Genomic DNA, 17,661 nt, shown 5'->3' with positions numbered 1-17,661 from the left:
TCTCCTCCATCAGACAAGTCTTCTGAAAACAAGCTGTATCTTTTCCACCAGACCAGGAGTCCCCTAAATAGGCTGGTTCTCTCCTGCCCAAGCCATATCACACCATGCCCCACAGAAAGTCAGGGCAGACTATGGAAGATGAGAATTTGAATGTTCTTCACCTAAGTTTTCAACTCATCCTTGCCCCAGAGTCATAGAGTCTCAGAAACAGGAAGATTAGAACTCCAGAAGCATGGAGTCTTGGGATGGTAAAAAGGCACAACAGGGGATGAGCTGGGCATGTAAGCACCCTGTCTGAAGGGAGATACACAGGGACCCAGGGCCAGGCAGGATTCTTCCTTTGCTCTAACCATCTCTGGGCCTTCCTTTTTCAAGTAACTTAAATATAGGAGCGTCAGAGGAGTAGCCTAGAGGTTAAGGTAACACGCCCACAGTGGCCAGAGACAAGGAACTTAACAGGTAATGTAAGTGACAGTGCCTAGGTCCCCTGGGTGAGCTGGGTGAGCAGCTGCCCTCCCGGGTTCCCCATGTGCCTGACCTGAGAGCATCCCAGAATGCTTCTGGAATGCAAGAAGGTATGCTGACCTCAAAGGTGAAGGGGTAGGCATGCTCGCCCAGCTTCTTGATGAGCCGCTCCTGTAGCCGTGTCAGTGGCTTCTTGTCCTCAGGGGCCGGTGGGAAGGACTGCACATTGGCCACAAACAGGTCTTTTCGAAAGGTCAGACCCAAGACATCCAGGTCTTCCCGGCCATACCGGAAGGCGCAGGTCAGTGTCACGTAGACTGTGAGGAGCAGGGGAACTGAGGAGGGGCCTGGGAGGGGAGCATACAAACCCCTCCCCCAGAGCTCCAGCTTAGCCCTGGGGTTTGCCTACTAGAGGCTACAAGCCTGTTCCAGGTTTAAACAAGGTGCGTACACTGCCCTCTGACACAAGGTGCCTTCAAGGGCAGCCTTGATGTGGTCTCTTAGGAAGGAAGGAGCCTCTTGATGGGCCTCCCCAGCTAACTCCAGCCCAGGATTGTGGAGGGGCAGAAAGAATGGTTAGGCAACCTGACAGCCATGGTGGTTGGGTTAGATTGGCAGACTGGGGAGAGGGGCAGGGAGACAGCCTAGAAGGGAAACACCCAGAAAGATGTGTCTAAAAGGCAGGGGGACCTCAGCCCAGCCTAACCCTAACCTTATACACAGACCTTTACCATCTATAAAATGAAATCCTCTCTCCTGTTCCACTGCCTTCCTCCCTCCCCTACGTCTTACTGTCTTATTGATGGGCCTGTGCTTGGGGCATAAGATCTCATATGGTGAGCAAGAAGCAGGAGACCAGAGTTCTTCCTATGGTAAATGCACTGGTTCATTTAAGGAAACAGGAGAATGGACGGGGAGAAACCATGGGACCAGCTGAGGTCCTGCTTAAGCATCAAGGCAACATGCTGATGTCACTGGAGAGCGGGGATGTGGAAGCATCCAGCATGCTGAGAGTCGGAGGAACACAGCTTACCTCGCCTTTCTTTGAGATACTCAGGATCAACCAGGACCACACCATCTGGGGAGACAATGAACAAAGTCCCCCTGTGTAACCTTCTCAACCTGAGCTCCAACCATCCACTCAAACCAAATCCCAAAGGTAATAAGGCACACCGTCTATTTGGGTATGGTCCTCTGCAGGATATGCACCTACTTACTATAAGAGCTATTGACAACTCTACAGGAAACACAGCTACGGTCTCAGGCTATAGAACCATGTTTCAAAGAACAGTATACATAAGATGGTCTCTTAAGAGTATACTGCCTAGGGACATCATGGTGATTTTAGTTTGTGTAAGCACACTATGTTCTCTACACAGTGACAAAACCACATAAGGACATTTCTCAGAATTGCCATCATTAAATGACTAATCTCGCCAAGAGACTAACTATGGTAAATGGCCTTGAGTCATGTTAGGCCAGCTTTGTAATAAACAGACTCCGCACCAGGCTTAGGATCAGCGAGATTTTCAGAGCCTCCTGAACATGGTGGGGGTGGAGGGGTGGACCATGAATCAGGGCCTCTGATCAGTATCTCTCGGGGCTCATGTGGCAACAGATGGGCAGTGTGTGTCAGTGTGCACATGGGTAAATTTTGTCACGCATAGAAGTATTTGGACAGCCCCTGGCATGTGTGAGCATGAATGTTACGGTTTGAATCTTAAATGTCCTCCAAAGGCTGACGTATGGAAAACTGCACTCTAAAGCAACAGTGTCTGCCCTGGGAAACGACTGGCTCACAGGGTTCTACCCCATCAGGGAATTCATAGCTTAATGGGTTACTGGACGGTGGCGGGCATCATAGGAGACGGGACCTAGTTGGAGGAAGAATGTCAATAAGGCTTGAAGGGTGTATTTGGCTCTTAGTCCCTTCTTCCATCTCTGCTTCCTGATCACTGTGAAGGATGCAGCTTGCTTCATCCACATGCTCCCGGTCATGGTGTTCTGCCTCACTGCAGTGCCACAGTGACTGTGGGCTGAAACCTCTAAAGCCATCGCCCAAGTAAGTGAACATCTTGTCACAGCAATAAGAATGACTCACTCACAGTGGAGACAATGCCTCTCACAAGGGCTGCCCTTGAGAGCAGAGCATCTGTCAGGACACAGAGAAGCCTTCTCAGCTGAGACTCCCAAGAGGCAGGAGCACTGTCCCAAGGACCATCTCTGTCACACATACAGGCACACACTCACCCACGCCCGCACACACGCACACACCCACTCTAACACATAACCCATCCCTATAACTATCTACTCAAAGTATCTTAAGAAACAGTGAGGGCTGAAGAGATAGCTCACTGACTGCTCTTCCTGTCAGTGAAGAGATCCTGAGTTCAATTCCCAGCAACCACATGGTAGCTCACAGCCATCTGTAATGGGATCTGAGGCCCTTTTCTGGTGTGTCTGAAAACAGAGACAGTGTACTCATATACATAAAATAAATAAATAAATCTTTTAAAAACAAAAAGAAACAGTGAGTATCTTGGCCCCAGGTTATAGGGATATCCCAGTCTTCCCTCAGGGTCGCCCACTCCTTCACGAATGCTTTTCCATCCATGATGGGCATCACTTCTATGCCATGTCCTGCACTGACTGGGCACCTGGAGCTCAGCTGAGGGGAAATACAATGTCTGTGAAGGCACTTGCCCCTTCCAGTAGTGCTTCCTCAGTGGGGTGGAGGGGGGGTAACTTGGAGCTTGGCCCCACAGAACAAGGCATGGCTGCTCACTAGAGAACCAAGAGACATGACGAGAAAGCTGGAAGGGCAAGTTCAGCTCAGTGGCCTGAGAGCAATGAACTGTGAAGGCCGGGAGGAGAGGACGCCAAGAGCTGGTGCAAATACTCCATCAGCTGGGCTCTGAGCCCTGGGCTAGCACCAGGTCCCTGCTCCAGATGGGATGGTAGAATGAAGGGAAGACAGGACCAGTTCAGAGAGAGGGCAGTGTCATAGACAGAGGTCTTCTTAGTGAGGCAAATAACCAAACCTGGACAGTGCCCTAAGAACTCATTGGGTCCTCAGGTCTCAAGGGAACCTAGCATGGAGTAGTACCCTCCAGTGCCAATGTGTGTGTTGAAGATCTGGTCCTCTCCTTCTCTTGGCTCTCCACAGCCTCTGATGTACTTGGGTTATATTCAACACTGGCCCACAGAGAACTCTCTCTCTCTGAAAGCTACTGCCTGAAGTCAAGACAGGTGAACCCCAGGTAAACCCAGGGCCCAGGGCCCAGAGCCTCAGAGAGGTCAGTTCTGGAGAAGATGCAACTAGTGGAACATCAGAAGACCTACACACTGTCCCCAGGCAAGGCTGGAGAGGCAAAGTAGGTGGTTCTGTCCCAGATCCTAAAGGAAAGGGCCTGGATTAAGGCCAGCATCTTCAGCTTGCAGCCCTGTCAACACTGAGAGCTTGGACCCCCAGGGCTTCTGCTTACATTCACAAAGCTCTTCTCTCTGTGAGTTGAAACCTAATGCTATGCTCTGCCTTCGGGACTCTGGCACAGCAAGGGTCCCTCTCGGCCCCACGACAGTGACCAGAGCACTGCAGCACCTCTAAGACAATGTCTGAGGCCAGTTTCTTCACCCAGCCTCAGTTTGTATCATTGTGACCTGCTTTTTTTTTTTCATGACCATCTTTTTAAAGAATAACAGTTGAACATCTCTGGCCTCAGTGCTTCCATTTGTAAACCAGATGACTCTGAACCTCCCCATACAAAATGAAAAAAAACCTGTGAGACCAATGTCTTTCTATAGGAGCAGCTGTTCTGAGCATGGGCAATTTACTCCCACAGGGTCATTTAGTGCATTGTTATAACTGTGGTGGTGATAGGGGTAGTTCTGGTTTCTAATGGGCAGGGACCAGAGATGCTGGTAAACATCCTGCAATGCCCAGGCAGACAGATGTCACCAACTAAGAATAATCCAAACCAAGATGGCAACAGTTCCAAGGGATGCAAACCCTGAACTCAGCCAAGCCCTTGGGAGCCAATCTCAGCTGTGACCCAGCATCTCCGGCAGAGTCCTGTGTAGGTGAGAACAGCCCCAATTTCAGAAGTCCTAAGAAAGATTTCCCTAGGAGACAGCAGAGCCAGGGGCTAGAATTTTGACTCACTAGCTTTGTGACCTGGAACAAGTCGCTAAGCCTCTCTGTGCCTCATTCTGGAAAGCAGGAGTAATCCCTGCTACACAGCAAGCCTTATGTAAGACATGGCTGCTGCTGCTCTTCTCCCTCTTGTCTTGGAGCAGTCAGAGGCCTGTCTTGAATAGGGAGGAGCTGTCCAGAGCCTGCTTCCTGAAACAGGAAGCCATGCCTACCCATTCTGTGTGCCAGAGCCACTGGAGATGGGACTCTCCCCTAACCCACCAACCAGCACTCACCTACGGGATCCACGAGATCAATGTGGTCCACAAAGTCCCGCTTTCCCAGGTAGACAGTGAGCTAGGGAGGAAAGGCACGAGAGTGTTAGTGGCTGTAGAACAGCAGAACACAGGACTACCCTGAAGCTTAACACTGGCACCTACACACATTCCTAACCCTTACTGGAACCACAGCAAGATATGGCCCCTTGCCCCAAACCTAATACTAATAATAATAGACCTTTGAAAAGCTTTAAACACCTCTGCCTCCCAAGCCTCTAGGAAAGAGTTATTATTCTTCCCATTTTAGAGACAAACACATTGAAGCCTAGGGAGTTCTTCAAGCCAAACACCACTGAGGAATTAGGGGTAAAGCTGCAGGGACAAAGCAGAACAAACTAGGAAAGTGGGGTATCCTGGGGAGGATTGGGGGACAGGCAGACAAGCCAAGTGCTCTATGAAAGTGCTGACGCTGTCTCTGGGCTCTTCAGCTCTGTCTCCCTGCACCAGGCAGGGAGCCACTTACATGAGGATGTTGCCACTGGGGCACTGAGGAATCTCAGGGAACTAGCTCCCTACCCAGTCACCGGCCAGAAAGCAAGAGCCCGGAGCCAGACTGAGCTCCATTGGCTTAAACTGAGCTGAGAGCACCATCCTAGACACTCCCCAGCCCTCAGCCTTCCATCAGTCCTGACCCCTGCATTCCGTCCTATTTCTCAAGGGTGACCACTCAGCCCTTTTGACATTGGGCAGCCTCCAGCCAGGACTGTTCACACAGTCCTTAGCTTAGCCACACCGAAATGCAAATCTAACAGCTGTGCCTTTCTGAAAACCTTTTAGCCATTCCTCTGTGCCTGGGGGGTAAGGATGACAAATGGATTTCATTCTAAATATCAAATCTAACTGACTGGTCTGAGATGCCTGGGGTCCTGGATTGCCAAGGAATCCAACATAGGATGGATCTCGGCTCAGCAGGAAAGGTCAAAAGATGATTAGTGATGTCTGCCATGGACACCAAATGGAGACATGGAAGTCCACACAGCAACCCCAATGTGTAAGCTGCTAAGCCCAGACACAGGACTCCTGCCATGGGCCCTGTGTCTTTCTCAGCTCTGCTCTTTCTGCACATGTGGGCACTCACCAGCCTGGGATGCCCACACTTCCTTGAACTTTATGCTCCACCCTAGAGCTCTCTATTTTCACCTTGATTCACCTAGAACTGTGTCGCCTGCAGAGGAAGCCATGGCTGACACACACGCACACGCACACGCACACACAGACACCCAGGCAAGGTCTCACAGTCCCTGGGCATCCCAAGAGCTCACACTTGGTGTTTGGTGTGGGAATGACCGATGTCTGTGCTGTGAGCACTGTGCCTCCCTTATCTCCATACACTCTGGACCCCCAGCAGGCCGGGCCCAGCCCTGGCATGGTGACTTCAGTACTTCCTATTTGCTGAACAGAGAGTAAAACAGAGTACAGACTGTAAAATGGGGCCCCCGAAAGGAAAAAAGGAAGCCCAGGCCCTGAGAACCCCTAGAGAAAAGGCACGAGGTGACACCATGACATCTGACCAGGGGACTCAGTGTTGACCCTGTGGCCAGACTGTCCCTGTTTCTCACACTCACACCCATGTCCAATCCATCTCTCCCCAGCTCAGGCTCCCTGAAGCCCACACAGAAAGTTTCCGGCACCCCCTCCCCCTTCCCATTAGGTTTGAGGTCTCCTGAGGACAGAGCTGTGTCAGTCAGTCCCAGACAGCTAGCAGTGCCTGGGGAGGCTATTTCCTTTCCTAGTCCACAGAGGAGCCCAGAGCATGGGGACAGTGAGGAGTCCGCACACAGCACAGACTCACCTTTCCATTGGGGCTTGCCTTCTTGAACACTCTATGGAGAGAAAAAGAGGTGAAGCCAGGGTTAATGAATTCAGTCCAGCCAATCTCCTGCCTTGACTGTCCTACAGACACCCAGGGTGACTGCCAGCTGCCCACAGGTCTCCTTCAGTCCTTCAGAGTAGGCTGAGGGGGTCTCAACCCCCAAGTGCCAGGAAGGTCCCAGTGATCAGCCCTCACCTCTTCCTATGTCACCTCCCACCACTCTCTTCCTTAGTCTCTGCCTCACTGCTCTTCAGCCCCTCTGTTCCTTGCTGATCCTTCTTCCACCAGGTGATTTCTGCACAAGGCCTTTGCTCTTACCTGACCCTACTCTCTCCTACTCTGGATATAAATAGCCACTGACTTCAACCCCCGCTGCCCCAAGTCCCTAAGTCCTTCTCTTGATTCATTCTTCCTTTCTTCCCAGCCTCCCCTCACCTGCCACAAACTCTCCTTCACGCCTCCTCTATCTGCTCTGCCGCCATGCCCCCTCCACAGCATGGACTCTCTCAAACACACACAAGGGTACACACCTCACCATTGTGTGACAAATAGGTTTTAAATGATAGCGGGTGGCGAGAGCTCAATAACTGTTTGTTGAACAGATAAGCACATGGCACGAGAAAGCTGGGGAGACGCCTGTGCTCACACATAGAGCACAGGTGTGAGGTCAGATGGCAGCAGGGTCCCTGGATCGTGAAGACTGCCACTTGCCTTCCACAACCGTTTTGCCCTCCCAGAGCTGTATCTGGGAGCCTGAGACCCCCTCACCGCCATCCAGCCCATCCAGCCATTACTAGGGAGAGGCAGAAGAAACGTGAAAGATAGAGACCAGGGGATGAGGAAATGGTTTGAAAGGAAGATGGTGGGTGGGAAGAGAGGAGAGGGAGAGACAGGTAGAAAAATAAAAGATCAACAAGAGATAGAGGAAAGAGAAGCAGGAAACAAAAAGATGGGACAGACCTGGAAGGAGATGGCTATATCCAGTCAGCGGGGGCAGCCCCAATCCTTCCCAGTAGCTCATGTGTAGGCAGATAGGCCTGTGACTCTGGGATCTCTACAGCCTTGGGCCTGCCTCACCCTCCTCCTGGGGCCCAGGGAATATTGATGGGTCTGAACATTGCCTGCAAAGGAGAGCTTGGCCCAGCACGCCCTCAAGCTCTCCCCTAGGGGCCCTGGCTCCTCTTCTCCTCATTAATATTTATCAGTGTTGGGTGTATGAAGATGCCACAATTGGCTGGGGTGTGATAATTGTTAAAGTAAGGGGGGAATGCAGACCACCTAGTCTGAACCAGCAACTCCAAGCTAGGAGCCAGGAGCGCCATGCTTCTCCAGGAGGCTACAAAAGTGAAAACCCTGTGGATTCCCAGCCTTGCTCACCTCTAGGCCTTGGTAGCCCAGGCTCTGAGGGGGAGGTAAAGCCACTCCAGTGGCTGCTGGAAAGGATGAGGCACACCTAGGGCCGGTAGGAACAATATTCACCAAGCAGGGAAAGAGGGAAAGAAAAGGGGGGGGGGGAGCTTTAATGAGCAGCTAATCATTTCTCATAGTGAAATGGATATATTCTAACTCCCACTTCAGAGGGAAGCTCTAACTAGGAGCTCCTTGTGATGCATTAAATTGCCCAGGAGCTCGGCAAACAAGGGGATAGGTCAGGACCCAGACCACTCCCTCGGGGCGGTTGCCTTAATCAAACCCACCGTTTCCTAAAACCTGAAAAGGCAGGAAGAACAGACAAGAGGGGAGGGGAAGAGGAAGAAAGGAAAGGTGGCTGGGGTGAGGGGCAGAGTTCAGGAAGTACAGCCATCAGTGGGGAATGTCCTGCTGCCACCTTAGTCAGCACCCGGGGCCACCTCCTTCAGGAAGCCAGGACTCTTGTGGCTTCCTCAAACAACAACAACAGCAGCTGCCTCGCTCTCTGAGTGTTTGCTATTCCCCACTCATTCCTGTAAGTACATTTCCCAGGACAATGCTGATCCAGGACAATCCCATTTCAAAGATACAGACAGTGAGGCTCGAAGAGGTCACCCAAGTCTGTCTCCATAGTCCACGAGGCTCAGCCAGACCATCCCATTAACCAAGCACCACCACTCAAAATTCCATCCACTTTTTGACCCTAACACAGTCAGAAAAGAGGCTCCTGGGGTATTTCAGTTTCTAAGACCCCACCTTTGCAACAAGGCACAGACCTCTTCTTGTGGCAGGCACCAATTTAACCTAAGCCCACTATCCCAGCCAGCCTTGCAGATGTGAACAGCTGCATCTGATTCACCTCCAGTCTTTCCCGTGCCTCACAACCTGAGCTTCAGTCATAACTGGGTCCCCCAAAACAGAAAGACCAGCAGCACCCCTTTTGGTTAAGGTTCAGGATAGCTAAAGACAAAGAAGGGGAGGGGGTCGTAATAAGGAGGCCAAAATCTCACGGGAAGGATGAGCAGGCAGGATGAGCTGGGGCCGGAGCGGGAAATGGGGACGCCATTGGAGCCTCAAGCCGCAGCTCCCTGTCTCCACTGCTCCTTCTGGGGCTGCAGGTCCTCCTGGCTGCGAGGCTGTCTGTGCGGCTGCTCCATTGTCTCTGTGGACCAGCTCGCTCCGCTTACTCAGGGATTTTTCTGCTCCTCCATCCTTTGGGCTCGCATGTGACTCACACTCCAACCCTGTTTCTACCCTGCCTCTCTCTCAGCTTCCCGCTGCTAACTGACTGAATGGCCTAATTCCAAATTCCCAGGAGAGGAATTTGATTGGTCAACTTTGATTAGGTCTCCCACCCCCTGGTCCAATCACCTATGTCCGAGATATAACCTGTGGTCCATGAAGCAGAAGCAAAAGAGGATTTGGAGATCCTTACTGTCCAAGCCAGAGGTCGCAACTCACTAGTTATTTAGGAAGTCTATTTAAGATATAGACGGGGGGATGGGGAGATGGCTCGCTGGATGAATTTCCTGCTTCACAAGCATGAGTTTGGATCCTCAGTGCCCACATAAAAGATGGATATGGCAGTGTATACCTGTAACCCCAGCACTGGAGAGGAATCCTGGTGGATTCTCTGGCCACACAGTCTGGCCTACATAGAGAGCTCTAGGTTCAGAGAAAGTTCCATGTTGAGTGAGTGACCCTGTTTCAAAAAATAAGGTGAGGAATGAAAAGACACCCACAGTTGACTTCTGACCTCTACATTCAAACACACACACACACACACGTGTGCACAAACACACATGCACAGAGGTTTTTGTTTGGTTTGGTTTTGGTTTGGGGTTTTTTTGGGGGGTTGGTTTTTTTGGTTGGTTGGCTTTGGGGTTTTTTTTTTGTTTTGTTTTTTGAGGCAAGGTCTTACTATATAGCCCTGCCTGGTCTGGAACTCACAATGGAGACCAGGCAAACCTTCAACTCACAGTGGTTCTCTGGCCTCTGCTGGGATTAAGGCATATGTCCCTATGCCTGATTATTTTGAGTTGTTGGTTTTGTTTTGTTTTGGTTTGGTTTTTTTTTTTTTTTTCAAGACAGGGTTTCATTATGTAGCTCTAGCTGTCACTATGTAAACCAGGCTGGCCTCGAACTCCAGCACTGCAATTAAAGGCATGTGCCACTACACCCACCTTTATTTTTTGGCTTTTAATGAAATGGAATGGACTAGATCATAGAAAAAGTGCTACAGGCAACAAAGATGAAATAGATAATAAGTCTTATGGGCATTAGTGTTGATTCCCTGAGGCTGGATATGTGGGAATACCAAGCATCCTCAGTGCCGTAGAGTTAAGCACTGCCCTGGGCTTGTTCTGACTAATGAGATGGGATTATAAATGCCACATGCCACATGCCACATGCCACATGCCACATGCCACATGCCACTTCCAGCCAGATGCACAGAAGAAGTTGTACACGAGTCCCCAAGCCCTTCATACTCATTTTTTCTGTGGCTGCTATTACAAAGTTCCACTAAGTCAATGGCTTCAAACAACACAAATCTACTTAATACTTCTATGCTCCAGAAGTTCAAGGTAGGCCCCCTTGGGCTAAAATCAAGGCCTCAGGAGTCCTTGGTTCCTCCTGGAGGTTCTAGGGGCAAATCTGTTTCCTACCCTCTCTGGCTTCTGGAAGATTCCTTCCCTGATTCACAGCCTCCTGCCTTCACCTTCAAAGCCAGCAAGAGAAGGTGGACTTCTCACTATACTGCATCACTCAGATCTGCTCTCACTCTCCTTATAAAGACCACTGAGGTGACACTGGGCCCATCTGCATAATCCTGAATGATCTCTCTACTTTAAGGTCAGCAGATTAGAAGCTTGAAGCCCACCTATAACCATGATTCATAGGCTCTAAGGGTTAGGGCCCAGACATCCTGGGGAAGCATTGCTTTGCCTACCGAACTGTCTTGCTTCTGCAGCTAAACTCAGAAATGATCTAGATTTTCTGCACAGACAGAGAACCTTAGGTCTTGTCAAATACACAATTTTAAAATTCAGAATCCTGAGGCATGTGTTACTGCAGCAGACCAGCTGGAACCTAACACGGGGAATGCCATGGGGAATTCGAGGGAGCAGAATTGCCAAAACAACCTTAAAAAGAACGGGATGGAATTGGAAGGCTCGGACTGCCCAATTTCAAAACTTAGTGCAAAGATACAGTGATTAAGAGGGCTGGAGAGATGGCTCAGCGTTTAAGAGCACATACTGCTCTTCCAGAGGTCCTGAGTTCAAAACCCAGCACCTACATCATGCAGCTCACAGTTGCCTGTAACTCCAGCTCCAGGACTATCTGACATGTCTGGCCTCTTTAAGCACCTGCACACATATTCGCAAGCAAACACACAATTAAAAACAATAAACTTAAAGATAGAGTGATTATGGTTGTATGGTACTGACATGTAGACATATAGATCAATAGAAGATCATTAACAGCACAGAATCAAACTCACATATTTGTGGCAATTTACATTTATTTATATTCAAATAATGGCATTATATTTATGATTTTTTTGACAAGAGCTAAGACAAGGTAGTGAAGAAAAATAACATTCCTTCTTTTCTTTTTTCCTTCCTCTCTTCTTTCCTTTCTTCCTCCTTTCCTCCCTCCCTCTAACCTTTCCTCCCTCCTTCCCTCTTCCCTCCCTCCTTCCTTCCTTTCTTCCTTTCTTCCTTTCTTCCTTCCTCCCTCCCTTCCTTCCTTCCTTCCTTCCTTCCTTCCTTCCTTCCTTCCTTCCTCCCTCCCTCCCTCCCTCTCTCCCTCCCTTCCTTCCTTTCTATGTGTCTCAAGCTAGTCTCAAACTCCAGGTCCTCATACCCCAGCCTCTCAAGAGCTTGCATTGTAGGTGTGAGCCACCACACCTGCTAAAATATTTTTTTCAACAAATATCAGAGGGACTAGATGTCTACATTCAAAGGAATGAGGTTAGACCCCCACATCATACCAAAAGACCCAAAGTGGACCAAGGACCCAAGCATAAAAGCTACTGCCATTTAACTATTAAATAAACTATTTAGTATGTAAATCTTCATGACATTGAGTTAGGCAATAATTTGTTTTTGTTTACTGAGACAGGTTTCTCTATGTAGCCCTGGCTGTCCTGGAACTTACTCTGTAGATCAGGCTTCCCTCAAATTCAAAGATCTGCATGCCTCTGCCTCCTGAGTGCTGGGATTAAAGGCATGTGCCTCTGCCACCCAGCAGGCAATAATTTCTTAAATCTGACACCAAAAGTACAAACAACTAATGGAAGGAAAAAATAAAATAAATATCTGTGCTAAAAGAGTTACTATCAAGAAAAAGAAACAGAGCTGAAGAGGTAGGTGGCTCACTTATTGATCTTGCATAGGACCTGAATTTGGCTCCAACACCCAGTTCGATGCTCACAATCATCTATAACTTCAACTATAGAGAATCTAATACCCAATTCCAGCCTTCAGGAGTACATGTGTAGTGTGCATGCATACACCCACATACTCCAGCCAATCAATCAGTCATTCAATCAACCAACACTTATCTCATACCCACAAATATGGCCCTCATAAAGAAGGACAGTATAACTTCAGCGACAAGAGCCTGGAGAAAGAGAAACCCTCGTGTTGTTGGGACAGCAGCAGACAGATACAATGGGTATACTCAGCCACAAAATGGGAAGAAATACTGATCTATTCTACGACATAATGAAGCCTGAAAGCATTACACTCAGTTAATGAATAGGCTGCATACTGTGTGATTCCACCTACTTGAAATGTCTAGACTAAGCCAATTTATAGAGGTAGAAAGTAGACTCCTGGGTGCTGGGTGCTGGGTGCTGGGTGCTGGGTGCTGGGTGCTGGGTGCTGGGTGTGAGGAGCCCAGAGCTAAGGTTTAGAGAGGAAGGCAGACTGGTCCCATGGGCTCAGAGTTTCTTCAGGAAGTAATAACAACATTCTAGACTTAGACAGTAGTGACAGTGACACAACCCTATGGATACACTAAAAACCACAGATTTGTATACCAGGATATGAATATTACAGTTTTTAGAAATCGATTTTAAAAACAGAAAGAGAGCTTGAAAGGAAAGATGCCCAAATAAATAATATTGAGGTGTAAGAAGACCCCACTTCTTTCTCCCTCATATTTTCCTGTATGACATGCTGAGCATAAACGAGTTCTACCTCAGGCCTAATAGAAAGAACCATCTGGAAACAATTGGTAAGAAGTCCAGGCTAGTCAGGGCTCCTTTGTGAGCTGCCCTGGGAGTAGAGACCAGAGAAGGCTGGGTGTGCATCCTCAGGCACCATTCCACCTTTTGGCTCTCTCCCTGTTATAGTACCTGTAACTCATCAAGCAAGCTAGGGTGGCTAGCCAGGAAGCCCCAGGGATCTCCGCCTTCTCCTCTACCCCAACAAATCCCCCAGGGAATGGAGATGACAAATCCACACCACCACCCCTGGATTTCATATGTGCCCTGTGAATCAGCTCAGGTCTCCACGCTTGCAAAGCAAGCAGGTCACTGACTGAGCCGTCTCCCCAGCCCAAATGTTAACCACAGAATGCTGGCATGTCACAGTCTCTGTGGGGGACAATCCTGGTACACACTTCATTGATTCCTCTGAGCCCTCCCAGGCTACAATGTTGCCATTGTGGCTGCTGTCTCCAGAAAGCCTTCCCTGACTTGCTGGCTCTACATCAACATGTCCCCACTCACTGCAATAGGACAGTCTGCTGACTTGACTTTTGTAACAGAAATGAGAGTGGGGTTCCTATGGTCACTACTGCCAAGAGGGCCCTGGGTCACAGTGTGCTGCTCAGGGCGGAGCCATGCCCGGCGAATCAATAAAATGAAGGCTGTTAGATGGACATCATAGGATGGATACGGTAAGCATAGGGATGCAGGTGGTACCTCCACTCAGCACTAGGGAATAGGTATATCATATAATGGATAGGGCAAGCATAGAGATGCAGGTGGAATGCCACTCAGCACTGGGAAATAGGTTCTAACTGTACTCTGCCTGGCTGCTGGACCCAAAAGGCACTGGACTTAGAAAATGCTTCATGGGGCAGGTCACAGCCACCATGGTAAGTCTCAAACATGCCTCTGACCAGCTCTACCCAAGAATATTTCATCTATTACCCCCGCTCACTGGTCCTGCTCATGCCAGGTAGCAAGCCACTCACACACCCGGCACCTGGTCCCTGCCAATGAGAGACCTACTAAGAACGATGGCCACCATCCATTCTGCTTTCTTGCATGCCCGGGCTGTGCTGAGTAAGCCACATAAGTTATGTTATTTCAACTTCAAGGGAGACTCCAGACTAAGAGACCCCAGAAACATATCCAAAGCCTCCACAAGATGGTGTTAGAAATGTACAGATCCATCTGTGGTAAGTCACTGACACAGACCAGATGTTACTCCGTATCCAAAACCCCTCCTGAGAGACGAGTAGTGAACATGGGTCCCCTGTAGGAGCCAGGAAAGCCAAAGCAACAACTTATTCCTTTGTGAGTATTGGGGAAAAAAAAATCTATTGACCCAGTGAATGTGGGAAACCCTTCTGATAGTCAGTCATTCTTCAGATGATATTAGAACTTATAGAACCTCCTCTACAACAGAACCCAGATGGTACATCACAAACATCAACCCCCGCGTTCCACCAACAGCCCTGTGAGGAGTAGCACTGGAGTCCTATTTTCCCAGGGAGAATCTAAAACAGAGACACACAGTTTTCCCACCAGTCACATAATAGGAAATGGCAGAGGTGGGGGATGGAGAGGTGGCTCAGCAGTTAAGATGACCTGGGATCAATTCCTAGCAGCCATATGGTAGCTCACAGTGATCTGTCACTCCAGTTTCAGGGGTGTCATGCCTCTTCTGGTCTCCTTGGGTATCAGCCATTCACATGGGTCACAGACAAACATGCAGGCCAAGTATGCATGCACATAAAATACAATTTTTTTAAAAGTAGAAACTGGAAAACTAGATAATGATGTTCAGACATTCCGAGGCAGATCTCATGTGGTGAGAAGGATCTCAAACTTCTGATTGTCCTGTCTCTGCCTCCCAAGTTTCAGGATGACAGACATGTGGCATCAGAAGTCCTGAGACCATGATTTTAACTACTCCCAGTACTGGAAGGTTACATTGCTGTCTCAGGTTACATGGGTATCTCAGGGAAAAGGCTTCGGGAAGAAGATGGCAATGTGTGTGTGTGGTGGGGGAGAAGCCAGGGGTCAGTTTCCAGACACAGAAGTGAAGGTGGCTGAGGTCCCTAGGTTTTTGAAAAATTCAGAGTAGCTGGATCGTGTCCCTAGCGCCTTGGAAGACCCCAGAAGGGCAGGCTGAGCTAGAGGACAATCCACCCTTCCTGGGGTCATGGATCATCTCCACGTAGAACTGAGTCTTAACACAGCAGGTAGATAGCTGTGAGGGGCTTTGAGTGCCAGCCCAAAACATGTGGAACACATCCAGGTGGAACACATCCAGAAGGAGGTGGAGAGTCACAAGCCACAGGCAGCAAGACAGTAGGAGAGAGTAGGAGGGTGGTGGGTTAGAGCTGATTCTGGACACCCTTGAACTCAAAGCTTTCCCCTGCTCCTGACCTCGCTCCACCCCGCCCCTACCTCTTTCCCCCTCCTCTCCCCAGCATATCCACTTGCCCCTGCTCTCCTCCCCGCCCCCACCCTTACCTCTTTTCCCCCCATTCCCCCTCCCAGCCCCTGCCCCTGCGTCAGTGCTGGCTCAGATGGGTGGGGTAGGGACCATGTAAGGGGGCATTACTTCTCGGTTGCAGCCGCCCTACATTCTGACCCACTTTTCTGGGTGTGAGAACAGCCATCAGGGAGCAGGGAGGCGTGAGGAGCAGGTGGCAGCAGCAGAGACTCTGAGGACCTTACCATATTCTCCCTGGGCGGAGTTGTTTGTGCTGGGCTTGTCTGCTTGTCTCTGGGAGGAAGTAGCAGTGGAGTGCCTCACGTGCTCAGCCCACCTGCTTCTCAGGTCAGCCCAGGAGGGGAGACAGGAAATGTCACCTCGCCTCACAGACCTCCCCTCTGTTGGGAGGTGGGAGCTGAGAGGTCACAGTACTGCCCTGGCAGAGAAACCAAAGCCTGGGGGAAGCGGCTGCTAGCACTGGAGCCAGAAGACTGGTTCAGACTTGCCACCATGTCTCAGCCAGCCTGGAACGAGCACCCTGGGCTTCTGCCACCCTGGCTTCTGTCATGGGCCTTCCTAACACTTCACAAGAATGCCCCTGGACCTGACACACTCCCTGGGCACAGAGTGATGTCCAGTAGGCCTGAGGGCCAGGGGCCATGGATTCCTGGGATTCTGTAAGATTTCCCTGAAATCATCCAGGCAGACAAGCCTCCAGCTCTTCTTTGTCCAAGGGACAGAGTCTTAGCCCATCTTCTGGGAATCTATGTCACTGGAGAATGAAAAACCAAAGACTAAAGCAAATGTTACTAAGCTGGGTGGCATCTGAAACACAGTAGAGCCCACAGACAGCCCGGAGCCTGCCCAGCTCTCCTGAAGGGTAGGTAGAGGCAGAACAAAAAAAGAGGGTCTGGAAATTCAGGCGGGTAGACCTCACCTGACTCCAGTGTTTTCCGCACTGTCTGAGGCTCCTTCCTCTGTATTTAGAGTGCAGAGAACCATCCACCCCACACCTGGGAATAATGGAGTCTTGACACTTATTATAGAGTCCATAAAGGGGGTGGACATTGCAGGCAGTATACTTCCTATGGCTGGCATCTTATCCTGGCCGCACTGACATCCTCAGATGAGAAAGTAAGCATCCCGCTGGGCAGTGGTGGCACACGCCTTTAATCCCAGCACTTGGGAGGCAGAGGTAGGTGGATTTCTGAGTTTGAGGCCAGCCTGGTCTACAGAGTGAGTTCCAGGATAGCCAGGGCTACACAGAGAAACACTGTCTCGAAAAAAAAAACAAAAAACAAAAAAACAGAGAGAGAGAGAGAGAGAGAGAGAGAGAGAGAGAGAGAGAGAGAGAGAGAAAGTAACCATCCCATCAGGACAAAAGACTGTTAGAGAGACTCTTGTGCCAACAAACCATTGAAACAAGACCCCCCCATAAGAAAACAAGCCCAGGTGCAGCATTGGGTGTTACCCTAAGTGAAGGAGAACCCCCCCCCATGCCAGTGCAGGAAGGTACCAAAAAAACAATAGCACTCAAGGGTAAGAATGTGGTCATGTGCACAACCTAAACACCTGCCTGCAAACACTGTATATATGTGTGTGTGTATGCATACATACATACTACAGATGAACCTAAACACCTGCCTACAGACACTACACACACACACACACACACACACACACACACACACACACACACCACAGCACGGAAACAAATACTAAATGTTCTGTGCATAAACATATGCATTACACACTCACCCACAGTATCTTTCCAGACGAGCATTATCCAGCCACACAACATGTAAGTGCACATACACT

The 17,661-nt window shown here is 49.7% G+C and overlaps 1 protein-coding gene across 5 annotated transcripts in view; it reads right to left on the bottom strand.

Moving 5' to 3' along the window:
- Positions 1–17,661, bottom strand: part of Arrb1 (arrestin beta 1) — a 72,596-nt gene that overhangs the window by 18,117 nt on the left and 36,818 nt on the right. For 2 of the 5 annotated variants that reach the window (XM_034504806.2, XM_076938721.1), the window contains exons 2-5: positions 6,728–6,758; positions 4,894–4,954; positions 1,499–1,543; positions 586–782 (exon numbers count right to left, since the gene is read on the bottom strand). In XM_034504806.2, the coding sequence (XP_034360697.1) occupies positions 586–782; positions 1,499–1,543; positions 4,894–4,954; positions 6,728–6,758 (334 nt within the window). Of the gene's footprint in view, positions 1–585; positions 783–1,498; positions 1,544–4,893; positions 4,955–6,727; positions 6,759–9,168; positions 9,396–17,661 lie in introns of those variants that run through there. The other 3 variants (XM_076938727.1, XM_034504796.2, XM_076938709.1) reach the window with 3 other exon arrangements.

This window comes from Arvicanthis niloticus, chromosome 1, assembly GCF_011762505.2.
Source record: "Arvicanthis niloticus isolate mArvNil1 chromosome 1, mArvNil1.pat.X, whole genome shotgun sequence".
In the NCBI taxonomy this organism is placed as follows: domain Eukaryota; kingdom Metazoa; phylum Chordata; class Mammalia; order Rodentia; family Muridae; genus Arvicanthis; species Arvicanthis niloticus.
Note: the sequence above shows the minus strand (reverse complement) of the source record. Positions and strands in the feature narration are given on the sequence as shown.